Source organism: Plecotus auritus (assembly GCF_963455305.1).
Source record: "Plecotus auritus genome assembly, chromosome: 1".
Lineage (NCBI taxonomy): Eukaryota > Metazoa > Chordata > Mammalia > Chiroptera > Vespertilionidae > Plecotus > Plecotus auritus.
The window spans coordinates 72,821,102-72,841,671 of NC_137770.1; the positions used below are offsets into that span (position 1 = coordinate 72,821,102).

Consider the following 20,570-nt stretch of genomic DNA (forward strand, 5'->3'; position numbering starts at 1 on the left):
GTCTTCCTATGTCAAGACCCTGCAAAACCCTAGATGGTTTGGTACTGTGGATAGAGAGAGAGAGAGTGTGTGTGTGTGTGTGTGTGTGTGTGTGTATTAGAGGCCCAGTGCATGAAATTTGTGCACGGGGCGGGGGTGTCCCTCAGCCCAACCTGCACCCTCTCCAATCTGGGATCCCTCTCACAATCCAGGACTGATGGCTCCCAACCGCTCGCCTGCCTGCCTGCCTGATTGCCCCTAACCGCTTCTGCCTGCGAGTCTGATCACCCCCTAACCACTCCCCTGCCAGCCTGATCAATGCCTAACTGCTCCCCTGTAGGCCTGGTCGCCCCAACTGCCCTCCCCTGCAGGCCCAGTCACCCCAAACTGCCCATCCTTGCCAGCCTGGTTGCTGCTAATTGCCCACCCTTGCCAGCCTGGTTGCCTCCAACTGCCCTCCTCTGCAGGCCTGGTCCCCCCCAACTGCCCTCCCCTGCAAGCCTGATCACCCCCAACTGCCCTCTCCTGCTGGCCTGATCGCCCACAACTGCCCTCCCCTGCTGGCCATCTTGTGTCCACATGGGGGCAGCCATCTTTGACCACATGGGGATGGCCACCTTGTGTGTTGGAGTGATGGTCAATTTGCATATTACATCTTTATTACATAGGATATATATATACATATATATACACACACAGAAATTCAGTATATGATCAAAGGCATTCCAAATCAAATCAGTGGGAAAAATAAACTGTTTATTAAATGGTGCTGGGATAACCACATAGCCATTTGGAAAAATTAATTTGAATCCTTATCTCATGATTTATGTTAGGGTAAATTTCCAAATGGATTAAAGATATAAATGTAAAATATTAAACCATAAAAGTTCTAAGACATGTCTTTCTCACATTGATGTTTCTCTCTGTCTCTCCCCATCCCTTCCTTTCTCTCTAAAAATCAACGGAAAAATATCCTCGGGTGAGGATTAACAAAGTTCTGTGAGAAACCATGGATCTTACAATGGGGAAAATCTAAGTATGACACAAACCCCTAAAGCTATAAAAGAAAATATTAATACATTTGACTATATATCTTTAAAATTCTTAATGGCAAAACCCACCATAAGCAGAGTCAATAAAACAACAAACTGGGGGAAAATTTGGCAACCTTTCTCATAAAGAGTTATTTCTTCTTATATGTAAAGACATCCTACAAGTCTGTGAGAAAGATAAGTCAGAAAAATAAGCAAAGGTTATCAACAGACAGTACACCAAGCATGACAAACTCAAAGGCTAACATGGGCCAAATAAACAAGGTTTAAGTTTATGTGGGCTGCAAAAAAACAAAAGCTTCAATTTTCATAGAAACGTAGTTTTATTTTGATAAGAGAAATGCTGAATTCAAAGGGCTGACATAAATGAGTAATCGTTAACCTAAAATAATAGAACATTTTAATAAAAATTAATTTTTTTCTTGAACATTAACATACCAGACACTGAAAAACTGCACAAATTAATAAGCATAACACAAATAAACCTATTTTTATTGTTCTCCGAAAGCGAAATATTTCCTGTTGTGCACAACAGTCAGTCCAAGACTAATGATGTGGCAATCGGCTGCTAATATTCGCTGCTAGTATTAGTGGAGAGAAATGATGCGCCTCCGGGTAAGGTGCATAAGGGAAATTAATGCAACACGATTATAATAATCAGTCATTAGCGAACATTGTAGTTCGTTATTAATAATTATGCATAACAGAATATTGTAAAAATTAAGTTATAAAAATTTTAAAAAATATATTGATTTCAGAGAGGAAGGGAGAGAACTAGAGAGATAGAAACATCATCGATTGGCTGCCTCCTGCACATCCCCCACTGGGGTGGATCGAGCCCACAACCTGGGCATGTGCCCGTGGCCAGAATCAAATCTGGCACCCTTTAGTCTGCAGGCTGACGTTCTATTCACTGAGCCAAACCAGCTAGGGCTACAACATTTTTATTAAAACGTTTCTTACATACTGTTTGGCTGGGCTACAAAAATATTTATTGTGAGGGTTGCGAGTTTGACATGCTTGCAGTACACAGGGAAGATAAAAATTGCTCTGATAAGGCCTTGGTTGGGTAGCTCAGTTGTTTAGAGAATCGTCCTGATATACTAATGTCGTGGGTTAGATTTCTGGTCAGGGCACATAGAAGCAACCAATGAATGCATAAATAAGTGGAACTACCTGGCCGGTGTGGGACAGTGGTTGAGCATCAACCTATGAACCAGAAGATCACGGTTCAATTCCCGGTGAGGGCAGATGCCTGGGTTGCTGGCTCGATTACCAATGTGGGGTGTGCAGGAAGCAGCCGATCAATGATTCTACCTCATCACTGATATTTCTCTCTTTCTCTCCCTCTCCTTTCCTCTCTGAAATCAATAAAAATATATGTATTTTAAAAAGAGAATAAAAATGTATTTTTAAAACGTAAGTGGAACAAATTGATGTTTCTCCTTTCCTTTCTCTAAAATCAATTTTTAAAAATTGCTCTAATATATATGTAAAGAATCTCAACCTCACATATAATAAGAGAAATGCAAATTAAAATCTCACTGAAATACCATAAAAAAGTTTGGGGTCCTGGTCAGATAGCTCAATTGGTTAGATATACCAAGTTTGTGATACACCAAGGTTGCGGGTTCAATCTCCAATCAGAGCACACACAAGAAGCAACCAAAGAATGCAGAACTAAGTGGAACAATAAATTGATGCTTTTTTCTGTCTTGCTTGCTCTCCGTTCCTTTCTCTCTCTAAAATCAATCAATAAAAAAACACTTTTTTAAAAGTTTAAAATGTACTGTATTAGTAAGTTTGGGGAAGGAACCAGGAACTCATTGCTAGTAGAATTTATATGACTATTTTATTTTATTTTTTAAAAATGTTTTATTGATTTTTTACAGAGAGGGAGAGAGTTAGAAACATCCATGAGAGAGAAACATCAATCAGCTGCCTCCTGCACACCCCCTACTGGGGATGTGCCTGCAATCAAGGTACATGCCCTTGACTGGAATCCAACCTGGGACCCTTTAGTCCGCAGGCCGACGCTCTATCCACTGAGCCAAACCGGTTAGGGCTATATGACTATTTTAGAGGGCAATTTGGTGATATCTATTAAAATTACAAATGTGGGGGGTGTGGGTGGTAGAAGGTAAAGGGGGCATAAATGGTGATGGAAGGAGTCTTGATTTTGGGTGATGAACACACAATACACAGATGATGTATTATAGAATTGTACACCTGAAATCTCTATTTTATTAACCAACTAGAGGCCTGATGCATGAAATTTATGCAAGGGGCTCAGCCCTTGCAGCCTCAGCGGCTTGCCTCAGCCCTTGCAGCCCCAGCTTCATCTGGAAGGTCGTCTGGAAGGTTGTTTGGCTGTCTGGTCTAATTAGCATATTATGCTTTTATTATTATAGATGTCACCCCAATACATTAAATAAAAAATTAAAATAAAATTGCAAATGCAACTAGTCTTTGACTCAACAGCTCCATTCTGGGAAGTTATTCTACAGATAAACATATGCAAAATTTTGGCATTGCTTACAGTATTAAAAAGTGATAAATAACCTACCTGTCTATCTACAGAACTATGGTACATCCATTCAGTGAACTACTATTTATTTATTTTTTTAAAATATATTTTATTGATTTTTTACAGAGAGGAAGGGAGAGAGAGCTAGAAACAGCGATGAGAGAGAAACATTGATCAGCTGCCTCCTGCATGAACTACTATTTAAATAAAAGGAAAAAATATGTGTTACAAGTTCTGTATGTATTGAACTGAACCTATCAAGACATGTAGTTAAGTGAAAAAGGCAAAATGAAAGACAGTGTATTGATGTGCTAGTATTTGTGTAAAAAAGATAATATTTATACACTCATACCTACTTGCACACGTTTGCTTTTGTATTATAGGATAGGTTTGGAAGGATGGACAATAAACTGGTAACATTGGCTGTCTTGGGGTAGAGGAAAGGCGAAACATTTTACTTGGTACTTTTTGAATTCTGGATCATGTGAATGTTTTACCCACTCAAAAACTAATACAGACTTAGGTCTGATTTTAAAAATGAAGACAATAAAAACTCTTCCTTTTAGAAAAATTTCAAAGGATTGGGGAACATCAGAGCAAGAACTTGGTATAGTCTAGGACAGAAAGAAATTAAATTTGGCCTAAAAAACAGCTGCAGTAGTGGTTCATGAGGCTTCCCTAAAGCCTGAATGAAATCTCAGAATTATACTATCTCTAGATACTTAGCCACCAAGCAAACCAATTTTTTATTTTGAAAAAAATAAAGTCTATAGAAATGTTGAAAGAATGGTGCAATTAAACACCCATGTACCAATTACCTAGATTCATCAATTGTTAACATTTTGCTATATTTACTTTCTCCCATTTTCTCTCTCTCATACACACATATTAAGTTGTAGACATTATATCCTAATAAGGTCATTCTCCCATAGAACCATAATACTATTATCACACCCAGGAATTAAACACTAACACAAGAATATAATCTATCCTATGTGTATTGAATAGTACATGGACAAATTTTATTTTTTATTTTCACTTGAAGAGTTACATTTTGTATAAAAGTTTACAAATAACGGTTTTTATTTTGATTTTTTTCAGTATAAAAAAATTGCCTTGATGGCATATTATGATGTAATGCTAATTGCTTGTAGGGTAGTTAAATGTCAGTATTGAAACATAATCCTTAGCACCATCTTGTAGATATGAAGGAATGTTCGCCAAGCATGTATTTTGTATTTTGTTACATTGTACATTGCAACTAATAAGCCAAGGAATCTACATATATATTAGGTGCGTGTACTGTTTCTAAAACCACAAACTAAGAATGATAAATTATCAATATAGTTTAGTATTTGCTAATTTTACTACTCTTTTATTATGTATATGTAGGGAAGTCATAGGGATTATAAATTCAATTTGAGTCAAGTTTAAAACCATATATTTTATGATAAAGGGCCTTTAATTTAAGATGGCCAAAGCCCTGATATTATGTATTTGCTGTAAAGAGAATTACAAGAGTTTTATTTGTCTGATATTAAAAGTTACTTAATAAAGACTTGTTTCCATTAACTCGAAAAAAAAAGAATATAATCTAATATATAGTTTATATTCAAATTTCCAAGTATCCCTAAAATATCCTTTACAGGTTTTTTTCTCTTATAAAATATATTTTTGTTGATTTCAGAGAGAAAGGGAGAGGGAGAGAGAGATAGAAACATCAATGATGAGAAAGAATCATTGATCGGCTGCCTCCTCCATGCCCCCTACTGGGGATCGAGACGGCAACCCCGGGCATATGCCCTTGACCAGAATTGAACCCGGGACCAGCTAGGGCTATATGTTGTTTTCTTAATACAGAATTCAATCAAGGATTAAGCAATGTTCTTTTTGTCTCTTTAGTCTCCTGTAATCTAGGAGAGTTCCACTGTCTTTTTTTTTGCTTTGATTTCATGACATTGACATTTTTGAAGAGTCCAGGCCAGGTTTCTAGAAAATGTCCCACAATCTAGATTTAGTTACTTCCTCATGATTAGACTGAGGTTAAACATTTTTAAAAATAAGAATACTAGCCCTAGCCAGTTTGGCTCAGTGGCTAGAGCATCAGCCTGCGGACTGAAGAGTCTGGCCTGTGGACTGAAGGGTCCCAATTCATATCTAGTCAAGGGCTTGATCCCCAGTAGATGGGTGTGTAGGACGCAGGCGATCAACGATTCTCTCTTATCATTGATGTTTCTAACTCTCTCTCCCTCTCTGAAATTAATAAAAATATATTAAAAAAGAAAAAATATATTAGTCCTGGCTGGGTAGCTCAGTTGGTGAGAGCATCATCCTGATACACGTAGAGGAAGTTTTCTTTGTCATACCTTCAGAGGTCTTTTGGATACATGGTAAAAACACTCTTCAATTCATAAGGAGATGCTGCTTAAAAAAATATTTCACATAATAAACTTATTTTAATAGTGCAAAAAATAATCTGCTTCCAATCAGTAAAGGAAAACTTCCAAGAATTTTAAAAATAGGCAATACTTAGAAAAGAAAATCAAATAACTAAGTAAATATTACAATTATGTACTCCAAACACAAGAAAGCAGAAATCATCATTACAAGCCAAGTTATTTTGGAACTGATAATTCCAGGTTACCAAAATGCATGAAACAAAACTACTTTTAGGCTTACAGAAAAGAAATAAAACAACTCCAGTAAGAAAAGTAATTTAAGTTACATGGGAAACAGATCATATTGGTAACTTTAAAAGTTTTTCAAGGAGGTCATGGAAATAGGAAACATGTGCATCTTGATTTGTATGGCAAATGAGTTGTGTTGACTTTCAAAGCTTAAAAGACCATGTAATCTTTTGACTAATAACTCAGAAGTTCAAAGCAAACCAAGAGGGAAACACAGGACTTTAACCTGATCTTCAAGTATATAGTAAAATATTAAGTTGAATTAGTTTAAAAATGCTAATATATTTTAGTTTAGAATTAAATATAAACAAAAATGGTCATGATTAGAATTTGACTAAAGTTTGGGTAAAAGTCTTTTCTATTTGTTTATATCATCACAGATAATAATGCTCAATCAATATAAATGGATATTTTTTATTTTTTTATATTAAGGTCTAGCTTCAGAAACCAATACTTATAGTAAGTTTATTACTACTGCCAGAATTTGACAAAACTGCTCTTTTGGGTGTTGTATTATTTAAAGTGTAATTATTTAATAAAAGGAGTTGAGACTATCGCTGTAAGGCAACCTTCAGAAAGATGGAAACTGCCTTATGGTATCACTCTAAACATCACTGGGTTATTTCTATATATCTCCTTACTACATCACAAACACAAAATCAATATTAATATATTTACATATATATACTGGGCCAAAATCAATGATCTTTCCCTACAAAATTATACTTTCTACCACTTAAACTTTTAGTAGAAAAATAAGCAAGTTGATAGCAGGCTATTTGAGGCCTTTCATTATTCCTGACTTTAAAAATTAACCCTACCAATTAACTAGAAAATCATCAGAAGCAATTTTACTAGGCTTCTTTCTAGGACCTGAAGATGAAGATTAAACAGCAATGGAGACTCTAACATAAATTATTATTAAATGTACTGTGCTTGGTTGTTACAGCTGTGGTCCAAGGGTCTACTGGTGGAAATTGCAGCCTGAAGCAGATCTCGGTAAATTTGCTTGACTACATTCTTTAAGTAGTTGTTCTCCAGTGGCACTTTAGATAGAAGGGCGGAAATTTCATGATGGCTGGAAAGAACAAAAGGTTAATTAAATTTTCTGGAAACTTACATTACCTCCATTTCAGTGGAACTCGTGTTTTTTTGGTATAGTCTGAGTCCCAGGAAGCACAAATAGACATTTCTGGAAATAATTAAACTATTCAGTTTGAACTGAGAGTCTAAAAACAAAGCCTAAGAACCAATTCTGTATGCAGTTATGAGTTATCTTGGCCTGGCTGCTTTCTCTGGCTATAAAAATCTCAACTGTTGGACTGTTGGTATTTGCTGATGGATTTGAGGTGCGCACATTCTAAATTCTGCCATTTTACAATCTGTCAGCAGTGTGTCTAAAAAGTCACACAATATATAGTAGGAATTAAATATTTTTAGGTCTTGTTCTATATGCTAATTGAGAAAAGCATTATGACTGCACAGCTTTTCAAATGATTATTGTTTTAAGAGCATTAAAGGTGTTCTTATATGACTTGGGCTACCCTTATGCAGGATTTTTTCCTTAATACCTATTTTAGGTAAGAGGGTTAAAAAAGCGGATCCAGTATGAAAAAACAGACCAGTGGTCTCCAGCAGCCTCTGGACATAGCAGTGAATGTCATTGACCTTAAAAGAACAAATTCCTCAAAATGAAGTCAGAGAGAAGTAACATTTGATTCTCATTATGGTCTATCATTTGCTGACCACTTTGAAGGATCTTTCAAATAATATAACAAAGGTAAAACAGTAGTTGAAAGTGCTATCCCTGCTGGCCCTTCACTCACCAGATGTTTCCAAAGTGATTTTTAATGGAGAAAGGTAATAGGACAGATGGATAATGTGCTGAGAGAGACAACGTTATCTCAAACTTTGCAAATGCTGCAGAGCTGGAGAATAAGAGCCTCAATCTGTAAAAGACAAAATCCTCAATTAAAATACAAAACAAAAACAGAATAAAACACAAATATATTTTCCTTTTACAATGGCATGTGAAACTTAGGCGTATATTATTTTTTTTTCCTTTTTTAAAAATATGTTTATATAGATCTTGAGAGAGAGGAAGGGAGAGGGAGAAAGAAACATCTATATGAGAGCAGCTACCTCCTACATGGCCCCCTACTGGGGATTAAGACCACAACCTGGGCATGTGCCTTGACCAGGAATCAAACAGGTGACCTCTAGGTGCATGGGACGATGCTTAACCAAGTGAGCCATACTGGGAGGGCATGTGTACATTATTTTTTGTCCTTATTAGATAGCCAGAAGGTATAACATCTGCAACAAAGTATTATTATGGTTGGCTTTTCATTACTAGTTATGAAACTCAAAATATTTTTAATACATTTTTATTGATTTCAGAGAGGAAGGGAGAGGGAGAGAGAGAGAGATAGAAATATCAGTGATGACAGGGAATCATTGATTGGCTACCTCTTGCACGTCCCTCACTGAGGATCGAGCCTGCAACCCGGGCATGTGCCCTTGACCGGAATCAAACCCAGGACCCTTCAGTCCACAGGCTCCACTGAGTCAAACCAGCTAGGGCTCAAAATATTTTTAAAAGTTTTCTACTGCCCTAGCTGGTTTGGCTCAGTGGATAGAGCGTCGGCCTGGGGACTGAAGGGTCCTGGGTTCGATTCCGGTCAAGGGCATGTACCTTGATTGCAGGCACATCCCCAGTAGGGGGCGTGCAGGAGGCAGCTGATCGATGCTTCTCTCTCATCGATGTTTCCATCTCTCTATCCCTCTCCCTTCCTCTCTGTAAAAAATCAATAAAATATATTAAAAAAAAAAAAGTTTTCTACTACTTACTTTTATGATTGAACTGTGCCCTCCCCCCAGTTCACATGTTGAAGCCTTAACCCCAGGGCACCTCAGCATGTGGCCTTATTTGGAAATAAGGTCATTGCAGTTAAGATGAGGTCTACTGAAGTATGGAGGGTTCCTAATCCAAAATTACTGGTGTCCTTATAAAAAGGGGACATTTGAACACAAACATACACACAGGAAGAATATCATGTGAAGGTGAATGCAGATAGTGGGGTTACATATTTACAAGCCAAGGAATGCCAAATATTGCCAGCAAATCACCAGAAGTTAGGAGAGAGGCATAAAACAGATTCTCTTTCACAGCCCTCAGAAGGAACCAACCATGATGACACCTTGCTCTCAGACTTCCAGCCTCCAGAACTGTGAGATAATAAATTTCTGTTGTTTAAGCTACCCAGTTTGTAGTAAACTTATATGGCAGCCCTAGGGAACTATACTTACTCAGTATTATTTACATCTATGTTCATTAGGTTATAATTTGGCCCCCATCTCTTTAAAAACTCAATTTCCTCTCCAAGGAGTCTGCAACGGCTTACTACCAGTGAGATTTCTTGAAGCATCTGGGAAAAACAGAAGAAAAAAAAATTATAAAAACATTTCCGTGTTTAGTGGCTCTTTAATAAAGAATCCCCCAAAGATAAATGATTTAATATATTTATGATTTCATGATACCCTATTACACACATAAAATTTTAGTTTTGCTTTTTGGGACAGATAACATAATTTGCCTTTAAATACTTCAATTAGAATTTACCTTGGGTATCTGATGCTGTGTTGTACATTTCTTCTTCCAGGATTCCTGTTCCTCAATGTACTGAAAAATAAGCTTATGAACTAAAAGGGAGGAAGGAGGAGCTTTATCCTCTGAGGAAGGAAGAAAATAAATCAAAAGGTATTAATTATTCAAATATTTTATATAAATATATAAGCTAGAAAAAGGAAAAATATATAAACTAGAAATATTATACAAACTAAAAATACCTTCAAACTACTAGGTGTCTAAGTATCCTCTTTATTTTATTTTCAAACACATGAATCAGAATATATGATTCACATAAGACATTCTTATAAAAATGTAAGTTTTTATCACATACAGAATAAAACTTGGTTAAGAGCATAGGCTTAAATGTAACATAAACCTGTGTTTAAATTCTGTCTTTCCTTACTACCTGAACGATCCTAAGCACAACACATATTTCTTTTGAGCTGTAGGTCCCTAATATGTAAAATGGGGAATAATACCTTCTTCATAGTGTTGATGTAAGTAATACACATGCCTAATACAGAACAAATACTCACAATGGTAATTTTTAGTTTATGGAACTAGCTATTATTAATCATTGTTCAAGGCTTAGTCATAATAATAATAAATCATTTCTTTTAAAACCTACCCAATATTTGGAACATTATCCTAGCAGTTTATGTCTACTACACATTTCTAAGGACAAATTATTATTATTAGTGCTTATATTAACTTAGTATGTGAGAGTTCTTAAGGAGCAATTCACACTTGTAAATTTCCAACACATTTTTAATGGCTTACATGGTTGAACTTACCATCTAACAGAGATTGAAAATTCAGGTCAACAGTCCTCCTATTAGCCTTGTTCAGGAAAAAGAGACCAACTAGGAAGAACCAGAATAAGGACAGTATTTCTTTTCATTATCTGATTTTAAACTATATACAACTCAAGTACTTTAGAATCCTACTCTTTCTGGGTAGCAGGACTTTTTCATAGGCAGTTGAAGGTATATACTTGAATCATATTATTCTCTCTATATGGTAAAGGCTCCCCTGGACTGCTGAACTATAATGATTGGCAGACCTTTGAAAGAAACTTAAGGTGTAATCCTCCTAGCTAATAAAAGAGTGATATGCAAATTGACTGTACCTCTGCTACAACCACAAGCCACACCCACCAGCCAATCGGGAGCGAATATGCAAATAAATCCATACTTATCTAATAAAAGAGTGATATGCAAATTGACCGTACCTCTGTTACCCCACAACCCACGCCCAACAAGCCACGCCCACCAGCCAATCAGGAGCGGATATGCAAATAAACCCAACCAAGATGGCTGTGGCCACAGAGAGCAGGAGGGAGGCTTGGGTTTCCCCGGCAATGGAGGAAGCCAAGCTTTCTGCACATCCTGGTAAGCCCAGGCCTCCACTCCAGGCTACAAAGTTTCAATTATAGAAGATAAATAAATCCCAACAAAAATGGCGGCAGCCATGGAGCTGGAGAGAGCAGGAGGCTTGGGTTGCCCCTAGCGATGGAGGAAGCCAAGCTTTCTGCACACCCTGGCCTGCCTTGGCCTCCGCTTAAGGCTACAAAGTTTCAATCATAGAAGATAAATAAATCCCAAGAGAAATGGCTGCCGCCACAGGGCAAGCAGAAGGCTTCGCTCCGCTCCAGGCTACAAAGTTTCAATTGTAGAAGATAAATAAATCCCAGATACCAGGGCCTCCACTTGGGTCACCAGGGGGCATGGCCAGCCTGCAAACCACCACAGGCCCCTCGCCCAGGCCGCCCCACGCCCCAAGGGAACCCCCACCCTAATCCAGGACACCCTTCAGGGCAAACCAGCTGGCCCCCACCCGTGCACCAGACCTCTACCCTATCTAATAAAAGAGTAATATGCAGATTGACCATCCCTCCAACACACAAGATGGCTGCCCCCATGTGGACACAAAATGGCCACCACAAGATGGCCAGCAGGGGAGGGCAATTGGAAGGGACCAGGCCTGCAAGGGAGGGCAGTTGTGGGTGATCAGGCCAGCAGGGGAGGGCAGTTAGGGGTGACCAGGCTGGCAGAGGAGGGAAGTTGCGGGTGACCGGGCCTGCAGGGAAGGGCAGTTGGGGGAGACCCAGGCCTGCAGGGGAGGGCAGTTAGGGGTGACCAGGCTTGCAGGGGAGGGCAGTTAGGGGCAAACAGGCTGGCAGGGGAGCAGTTAGGCATCAATCAGGCTGGCAGGGGAGTGGTTAGGGGATGATCAGGCTGGCAGGCAGAAATGGTTTAGGGCAATCAGGAAGGCAGGCAGGCGAGCAGTTGGGAGCCAGCAGTTCTGGATTGTGAGAGGGATCCCAGTTTAGAGAGGGTGCAGGCTCGGCTGAGGGACACCCCCCCCCCCCCCGCCCCGTGCACGAATTCGTGCACCGGGCCTCTAGTGTATTTATAATATATTTATCAAGCCTCCTCCTTTGCTCCTTAACTGCTATGCAAATATATTATTTTCAGGAACCATATAAAGAGGCTCCTACCTCCCATACCTACTATCTTTGCACAAATACAGTAAAAATCATTTATCTTTTTAGCATTACAGTAATGAGTTTTAGGTAACCAGAATAGCTGCCAGCTTCGCCAGATTCTAGAGTTATCTCCCATCTCTCAATTCTGATTTTTTTTACTTTGGACACAATCATGAGACAAGTAGATACAATCAATCTATACTCTTAGGAAGCTTACAGCTCAGGGGAACACACAGATAACTGCAGTAATAAACACACCAAGAACTACAAACTGTAATAAACATTATTAAGGAAAACTGCAGGAAGCAATGAGAACATATAACAGGAGAAAAAGTAGCAGAGGAAATAGGTATAATAGATAAGACTTTCCTGAGAAAGTGATAATTAAGCTGCGCTTATAAAAATTATTAGAAAACTTGCCCTAACCGGTTTGGCTCAGTGGATAGAGCGTCGGACTGCGGACTCAAGGGTTCCAGGTTCGATTCTGGTCAAGGGCATGTACCTTGGTTGCGGGCACATCCCCAGTGGGGAGTGTGCAGGAGGCAGCTGAATCGATGTTTCTCTCTCATCGATGTTTCTAACTCTCTATCCCTCTCCCTTCCTCTCTGTAAAAAATCAATAAAATATATATTTAAAAAAAAGAATTATTAGTAGAAACTTATTTAGTGAAGAGGGGGTGCTATCTAAACATCTGTGTTTCCTCCAAATTCATATGTTGAAATCCTAATGTCCAATGTGATGGTATAAGGAAGTGGGACATTTGGGAGGTGCTTAGGTCATGTGGGTAGAGACCTCTTATAAAAGAGACCCTTAGAGAGCTTAGCTAGCTTGGCCTTTTGTCATGTGAGGATACAATCAGAAGCATGCAACCTGGAATAGGGCCCTCACCTGGCCATGCTGGCTTCCTAATCTCAGATTTCCAGCTTCCAGAACTGTGATAAACATCTGTTGCCTAAAAGCTACTAAGTTTATGGTATTTTTATTATAGCAGCCCAAATGGACTAAGACAGGGGAAGAGCTCCCAGGAATAAAAAAAATCAGTATGTAGGTGCTGAGGTAAAATAGAATATGACTGAGAATAAAAAACCATGATCTTTTAAAGCAGGGGTGGGGAACGTCTTGCCCATGGGCCATATAAGGCCTATGAAATCATTTGGTCTGACCCTGCCAGGCTTTAGGGGTGAGTTAATTAAATGTTTGACCAAATATAAGCAGGCTAATTTTTAAATTGATAATTATGTATGATGAATGATGTTATAAATATCCAAATGGCCTTTGGCAGAAAAAAATGTCCCCACCCGTTTTAAGGAAATAAAAGAAAGTCATTGTGCCTGACATAAAAATAACAATGTAAGAAGAGGCAGGAAAAGAAGGAAAAAAAGAGCTTTATAGGTTGGTTATATTAAATATTTTGGTCATTAGTCTAAGAGTAGTAGGTACATGATCAGATTTCCAACAATCATTATAGCTACAGAAGGAGAATGAATTGGAGAGGAAAAAGAGAAGATCCAGAAAGACCATCTAGGTTAGAGATGACTATGGACAGAAGAGACAAAAAAAAAGTGGATTAATATTAAGTTAAAATCATTCTTTTTTTTTTTTTTTTAATTGATTTCAGAGAGGAAGTGAGAGAGATAGAAACATCAACGATGAGAGAGATTCACTGACTGGCCGCCTCCTACACGTCCCCCACTGGGGTGGGGGGAATCAAGCCCGCAACCCAGGCATGTGCCCTTGGCTGGAATCAAACCTGGGACCCTTTAGTCCACAGGCTGACGCTCTATCCACTGAGCCAAACCAGCTAGGGCTTAAAATCATTCTTATTAATGATTTAAATATGCCTGGTAAGGGAGAAAGAGATATAGAGTTGATTCCCAAGTTTTAATTTTGGACCTGAATGGAAGTTGATGCTGAAAGAGATATAGAGTGATTCCCAAGTTTTAATTTTGGACCTGAATGGAAGTTGATGCTATTCACTGAGAAAAGGAACTTTTCAAGAGAGACATGTTTAGAGGCTGGAAGAATGTAAAGATCCTAAATTCCAATTTGGCCATGTTTAGCCATAGTTGGCTATGACAAAATTAACTGTTTCAAGAAAAAAGACCTAAAGATACTAACAGACAAATCTAACAAAACAGCTAGTACTCTCTCCAGTCACCACTATAGTGATATCTACCTAATTTGATGAGCCCACCAATATACACGGGACTTCCAATTAACTTTTAGATTAACTGAAGTACAAAAATACAGTCAAAAGTCACCAGCTATTAGAGTAAATTCTCTATTACAAAAGAAACAGAAGAGAGGAACTCACAGTAAATAGATTTGAATAGCATATTGATCAATATTTGAATAGGCAAAATTTCTACTGTACAAAGGGCACTTTCATTAGCTGAATTTTTAAAATACATATATTTTTACTGATTTTAGAGAGGAAGGGAGGTGGATATATATAGAGAAACATCAATGAGAGAGGCTACCTCCTGCCTACCCGCTAACAGGGAGCAAGTCCACAACCCGGGCATGTACCCTGACTGTGAATCGAACGTTGACCTGGTTCATGGTCCAATGCTCAACCACTGAGCCACACCAGCCAGGCTGAATTTTTATTTTACTCTTTATCTAATAAAATAAAATTCTATTCTCACTAATTGAGGTGACCACCTCTTCTAAGAGTTTCAGTAGTGCTTTAATGTTAATAGTTATAGTTAACATTAGTTAATAGTTAAGATTTGAGTTTAGCCATATAGTTTTCTGCAGAATTATCTTTTGCTACTCACCTACTGGGTCTCCAAAAGCGATGGTGAGTTCTACTGTGTCATAAAGAAAGGTGAATACAGCTTGATCATCACTCCACTCAATGACATCCCATTCAGACAAGCTAGAGAGATAAACAAGTCAAAAAAATTGGTTTTTGAGATAAAAGAAGAGAGTTAACTTCAGATACCACCCAAAAAGTACCAGCAACAGCTGCTAGTTTTTGACTGGATTGGGAGACAACTTATTTATTTATTAAATATGTTTTTATTGCCTGGCCAGCATGGCTTAGTAGTTGAGCGTCAACCTATTAAGCAGGTCACAGTTCAAATCTCAGTCAGGGAATATGCTCGGGTTGCAGGCTCCATCCCGTGTGGGGTGTGCAAGAGGCAGCCAATCAATGATTCTCTCTCATCATTGATGTTTCTATCTCTCTTCCTCTCTGAAATCAATATATATATTTAAAGTATATGTTTTTATTGTTTTTAGAGAGATAGGAAGGGACAAGGGAGAGAGAGAATGAAAGAGAAAGAAACATCGATTGACTGCTTCCTACATTCCTCCTACTGGGGATCAAGCCCGCAACTCCGGAATGTGCCCTGATTGCAACCCAGGTATGTGCCCTGACTGGGAATTCGGTGCATGGGATGAGGCTCAACCAATTGAGCCATACCAGCCAGGGCAGAAGACAACATTAAAATATATGTTTTTATTGATTTCAGAGAGGGAGAGGTAGAGAGAGATAGAAACATCAATGGTGAGAGAGAATCATTGATTGGCTGTCTCCTGCACACCCCCCTACTGGGGACCGAGCCCATAACACAGGCATGTGCCCTGACCGGGAATTGAACCGTGACTTCCTGGTTCATAGGTTGACGCTCAACCACTGAGCAACCCCAGCAGGGCAGGAGACAACTTTTTTTTTTTAAAATATATATTTTATTGATTTTTTCACAGAGAGGAAGGGAGAGGGATAGAGAGTTAGAAACATCGATGAGAGAGAAACATGGATCAGCTGCCTCCTGCACACCCCCTGCTGGGGTCGTGCCCGCAACCAAGGTACATGCCCTTGACCGGAATTGAACCTAGGACCCTTGTGTCCGCAGGCCGACACTCTATCCACTGAGCCAAACCAGTTAGAGCAGGAGAAAACATATTAATTCAAATATTGTGAATATACAAACATGCTTTTGACAGAAATAAGCAGTATTTTAAAATTTTAATTCCACGGCTCTCTCATCTTGTATATGTTCTTTGTTTTGTTTTTTCAATTTTATCTTTATTGTTGAGGAGATTAAAAATGGCAGTAGAGTAAGTGGATGCTGCACGGACATGCTCCCAGAACCAAACTGAAATTATAACTAAAATACAGGAAAACTTCCTGAATAATAATTGAAGACTCGCTGGAGAGAACCCTGATAACTGAGGATGGAAAGTGAAGACCACGTAGAGACTGGTAGGAGGGGTGGAGGCGCAAAAGGGCTGGCCAGGTTCCCACAAACAGCAACTGAAGTTTTGGAGAGATATCTCAGTTATGGGGGATTGCCATTGAGAATTCTGGAGTCTAATCCCAAAGCAGGGCCACCCAGCAGAGAGCACCAGAACTGAGAAAGGTACACACCTATTTTTATTATTGAAGGTATTACAGATGTCCCTTTTTTTTTTTTTTTTTTTTTTACCTTGTATACTTTCAACTTAAAGTACTGAGTACACTGGCTCTTTTTGAGGCTACATTGGTTAAAAACAGTGACACATACTACAAACACATGTCAAATGCTCTAGTAGGTTTAGACAACCACAAAGGCACAGGATAAAATGCAAACTAATGACACTAATTTTTCCTTACCTCAACTGATCCAGCAGCTCTTCAGTTGTATTTGTTTGTTTTTGCATGAAGTCTATTTGAGCAAGGGTCTGCTCTTTCTGTACCTCTAGTTCTGAGAGATTTCTGCAAAAAAAGTATTCACAGAAAGGTAAGTCCATTGTTAGAGAATTCATACTCTATTAAAATAAAAGGTTTATGACAAGAAGTTACATGCTAGATGGCTCCCAAAGAGGTGAATGGCATCCATTTTTGCATTCTCAAATGGGTTTTCAGAATGAGCATTAATCTAGAAGCATAGGTATAATTAGGAAAGAACTAAATCAATGGCTCTCAAATTAGAATCCATAAAGATATCCTTAGGGTTTCTCATGTTCTTTGAGATCATTAAAATTTACATTTTTATAATAAAATATAAGCATAATGCAGATTATGAGATTGCCTACCTTAAAACTGAGACATACCATAATTTCAGTGCCTTCATTTGGTTTAGTTTAGTTTACTAGATCTAAATAGAACTGATGTTTTATTAGTCATTCTGCTAGCATCAATTTAATTTCAGCCAAACATTATCACCTGTCAAATTAATTTTATCAATTGTAATTTTACTGGTTTTGTCATTATTTATATTTGATTTTAGTCTTTTAGTTAAATAAAATTCATGAGTATAAGAAATATACACCTCTTTTTATACTTACTAATACTTATTTAAGTATACTATAAATATAGTTTAATGCTAGGTTTATTTATTTCCTTTAAGAGGATCCTGAGCCCTGGCCAGTGTTGCTCAGTTGGTAGGAGCGTTGTCCCACACACCAAAAGGTCTTGGGTTCAATAGCCAGTCAGGGCACATACCTGGATTTCAGGTTCAATCCCTGGCCCCCATCGGGGTGCATGTGGGAGGCAAGCAATCAATGTTTTTCTCTCATATCGATGTCTCTCCCTCCAACCCCCCTTCCTGTCTCTCTAAAAATCAATGAAAAAATATCCTCGAATGAGGATTAAAAAAAAAAAAGGAAAGGATCCTGTTATTATTCAAGCTTGAGAAATACTGCCTTGGAGTAAAGCCCTGTAAACAATAGTGCTTAGAAAATATTATCAAAAGAAGAAAATATTGTCAACCCTGGGGTCAAGGTCAAAGCCCTGAGTCAGCCTTAGTCAATAATCATGTTCCCAATCTTATCAGTTTTTGGGGGTAGAAAGTCATTTACCCTTATGAAGGTTCGCATATTTTTTTTTTTTAAATTGAGGGGGCAGGAGAGCTCAACAATAGGGTGTTGGATTAGAGAACTTTTTTTTTTTTTAAATATATTTTATTGATTTTTTACAGAGAGGAAGAGAGAGGGATAGAGAGCTAGAAACATCGATGAGAGAGAAACATCAATCAGCTGCCTCCTGCACACCTCCCACTGGGGATGTGCCCGCAACCAAGGTACATGCCCTTGACCGGAATCGAACCCGGGACCCTTCAGTCCGCAGGCCGACACTCTATCCACTGAGCCAAACCGGTTTCGGCTCGCATATTTTTTAACACTCAAAATGAAGGCTGACCTTTGAAGCTTTTCTTCTTCAGTTTTCAGCTGTTCCAGTTCTTTGAAAAGAAAAATAAAAACAAATCTATCAGAATAGACACACTAAAATGTTGCTACAAAAATCATCTATTTATTGAAAATTCTAGTTCAATTAATGTCACCTAAATAATCACAGAAGAGTGTTTTCCCCCATTTATCTTTTTGATTAATTCAGTTACCTTTCTCTGCAGCTCTCATTTCAGAATCCCATTCTTCCACAGAATTGTCTTTCTCTTCATCCTCTAAATTCTTACTTTCTAAAGTAGACAATGTGCATTAGAATAACCCAGACAAAAATAATTTAAAAACTGGACATGAAAAGAAAAATGCTCCTAAAATGAATTAAGAATATCTGACAAACACTCATCTTTCCCCCTACCTTTCCTTGCCAATAAAGTACTGAGACATAATTATAATTTCATACAAAAACTTGCTTCTAGTAGCAAACAACTGAACTTTGAGCCAGATAGCAATGATCTCCAGTAGCAGCTTTTCAAGGACCATTCTGAGTTGGAAATTGTTTATATAAATTTGTATAATCGAAGTTATTGTTAGGTAACCCTGTGAACTAAGCAGGAACAGATACTGCATGCACACACATTTAAAATTTTTTAATTAATTTATTTCTAAAACCTTGGAATCATCCAGTAATGGTGTCAACAATAAAGAAAAAAATCCACAAACCTTGGAGTCATCCTTAAAATTCCGTTCTCTCCCCGCAATCCAAACCAAGTTTAGATTCTTACCTCAAAAAATTACTTTGTTGAATCTTTTTTTTTCCTCCACCATCACCATCTTTCCTTAATATAAGCTACTATCCTTTCTTTTTAAAAAATTTGATTAGAGAGAAAAATATCGATTTGTTGTTCCACTTGTTTATGCATTCGTTGGTTGATTCTTTTTTTTTTTTTAAATATATTTTATTGATATTTTACAGAGAGAGGAAGGGAGAGGGATAGAGAGCTAGAAACATCGATGAGAGAGAAACATCGATCAGCTGCCTCCTGCACACCTCCCACTGAGGATGTGCCCGCAACCAAGGTACATGCCCTTGACCGGAATCGAACCCGGGACCCTTCAGTCCGCAGGCCGACGCTCTATCCACTGAGCCAAACCGGTTTCGGCTGTTGGTTGATTCTTGTATGTGCCCTGATTGGGGATCAAACCTAAAACCTTGGTGTATCAAGACAATGCTCCTAACCAACTGAGCTACCCTGCCAGGGTACTGTCCTTTCTTAACCATACCAGTCTTACTAGTACATTTACTCTTGATTTATTCAAATCCCATCTCTACACGTCAGCCAGTACTTAACACCCTCTTTGGCTTGGTCCCTAGTGACATCTCCAGCTTTACCTCAAACAATGTTCCCGTTTGCTCATAGGTCACTGCTCAACCATTGAGCTACACCAGCCAGAGCAAAAGGCTCATTTTTAAATGGAGATAAGTTCATCTATTAAAAAAACAGATTATGGCCCTAGCCGGTTTGGATCCGTGGATAGAGCATTAGCCTGTGGACTGAAAGGTCCCAGGTTCGATTCTGGTCAAGGGCACATGCCTGGGTTGCAGGCTTGATCCCCAGTAGGAGGTGTGCAGGAGGCAGTCAATCAATGATTCTCTCTCATCATTGATGTTTCTATCTCTATCTCCCTCACCCTTCCTCTCTGAAATAAATAAAAATATATATTTTTTAAAAAGCCCTAGCTGGTTTGGCTCCGTGGATTGAGCGTTACAGCCTGGGGACTGAAAGGTCCCAGGTTCAATTCCAGTCAAGGGCACATGCCTGGTTGTGGGCTCAATCCCCAGTAGGGGGCGTGCAAGAGGCAGCCAATCAATGATTGTCTCATCATTGATGTTTCTCTCTTTCCCTTTCCTTCCTCTCTGAAACCAATAAAACACATATTTTTTAAAAATTTGGCATCTTAAAAAAAGAAAAACAAAACAAAAGCAATGACCAATTGGATACCCACATACAAACACACACACACAAAAACAAAAACACACAAAAAAAACAGATTATGGTCTAGGTTATGAAGAGCTTTCCAATTTTGGGCATCT

The 20,570-nt window shown here is 38.5% G+C and overlaps 1 protein-coding gene across 1 annotated transcript in view; it reads right to left on the reverse strand.

The window, feature by feature from the left end:
• Positions 1 to 7,209: 7,209 nt before the first annotated feature.
• KNL1 (kinetochore scaffold 1) overlaps positions 7,210 to 20,570 on the reverse strand; it is a gene marked incomplete at its 3' end in the record, with an annotated part of 68,882 nt that continues 55,521 nt past the window's right edge. The window contains 10 exon segments of the mRNA XM_080675643.1: positions 7,210 to 7,229; positions 7,232 to 7,323; positions 8,072 to 8,194; positions 9,555 to 9,673; positions 9,868 to 9,977; positions 10,671 to 10,739; positions 15,145 to 15,245; positions 16,968 to 17,069; positions 18,495 to 18,534; positions 18,694 to 18,771. Of these exon segments, the coding sequence (XP_080531769.1) occupies positions 7,210 to 7,229; positions 7,232 to 7,323; positions 8,072 to 8,194; positions 9,555 to 9,673; positions 9,868 to 9,977; positions 10,671 to 10,739; positions 15,145 to 15,245; positions 16,968 to 17,069; positions 18,495 to 18,534; positions 18,694 to 18,771 (854 nt within the window).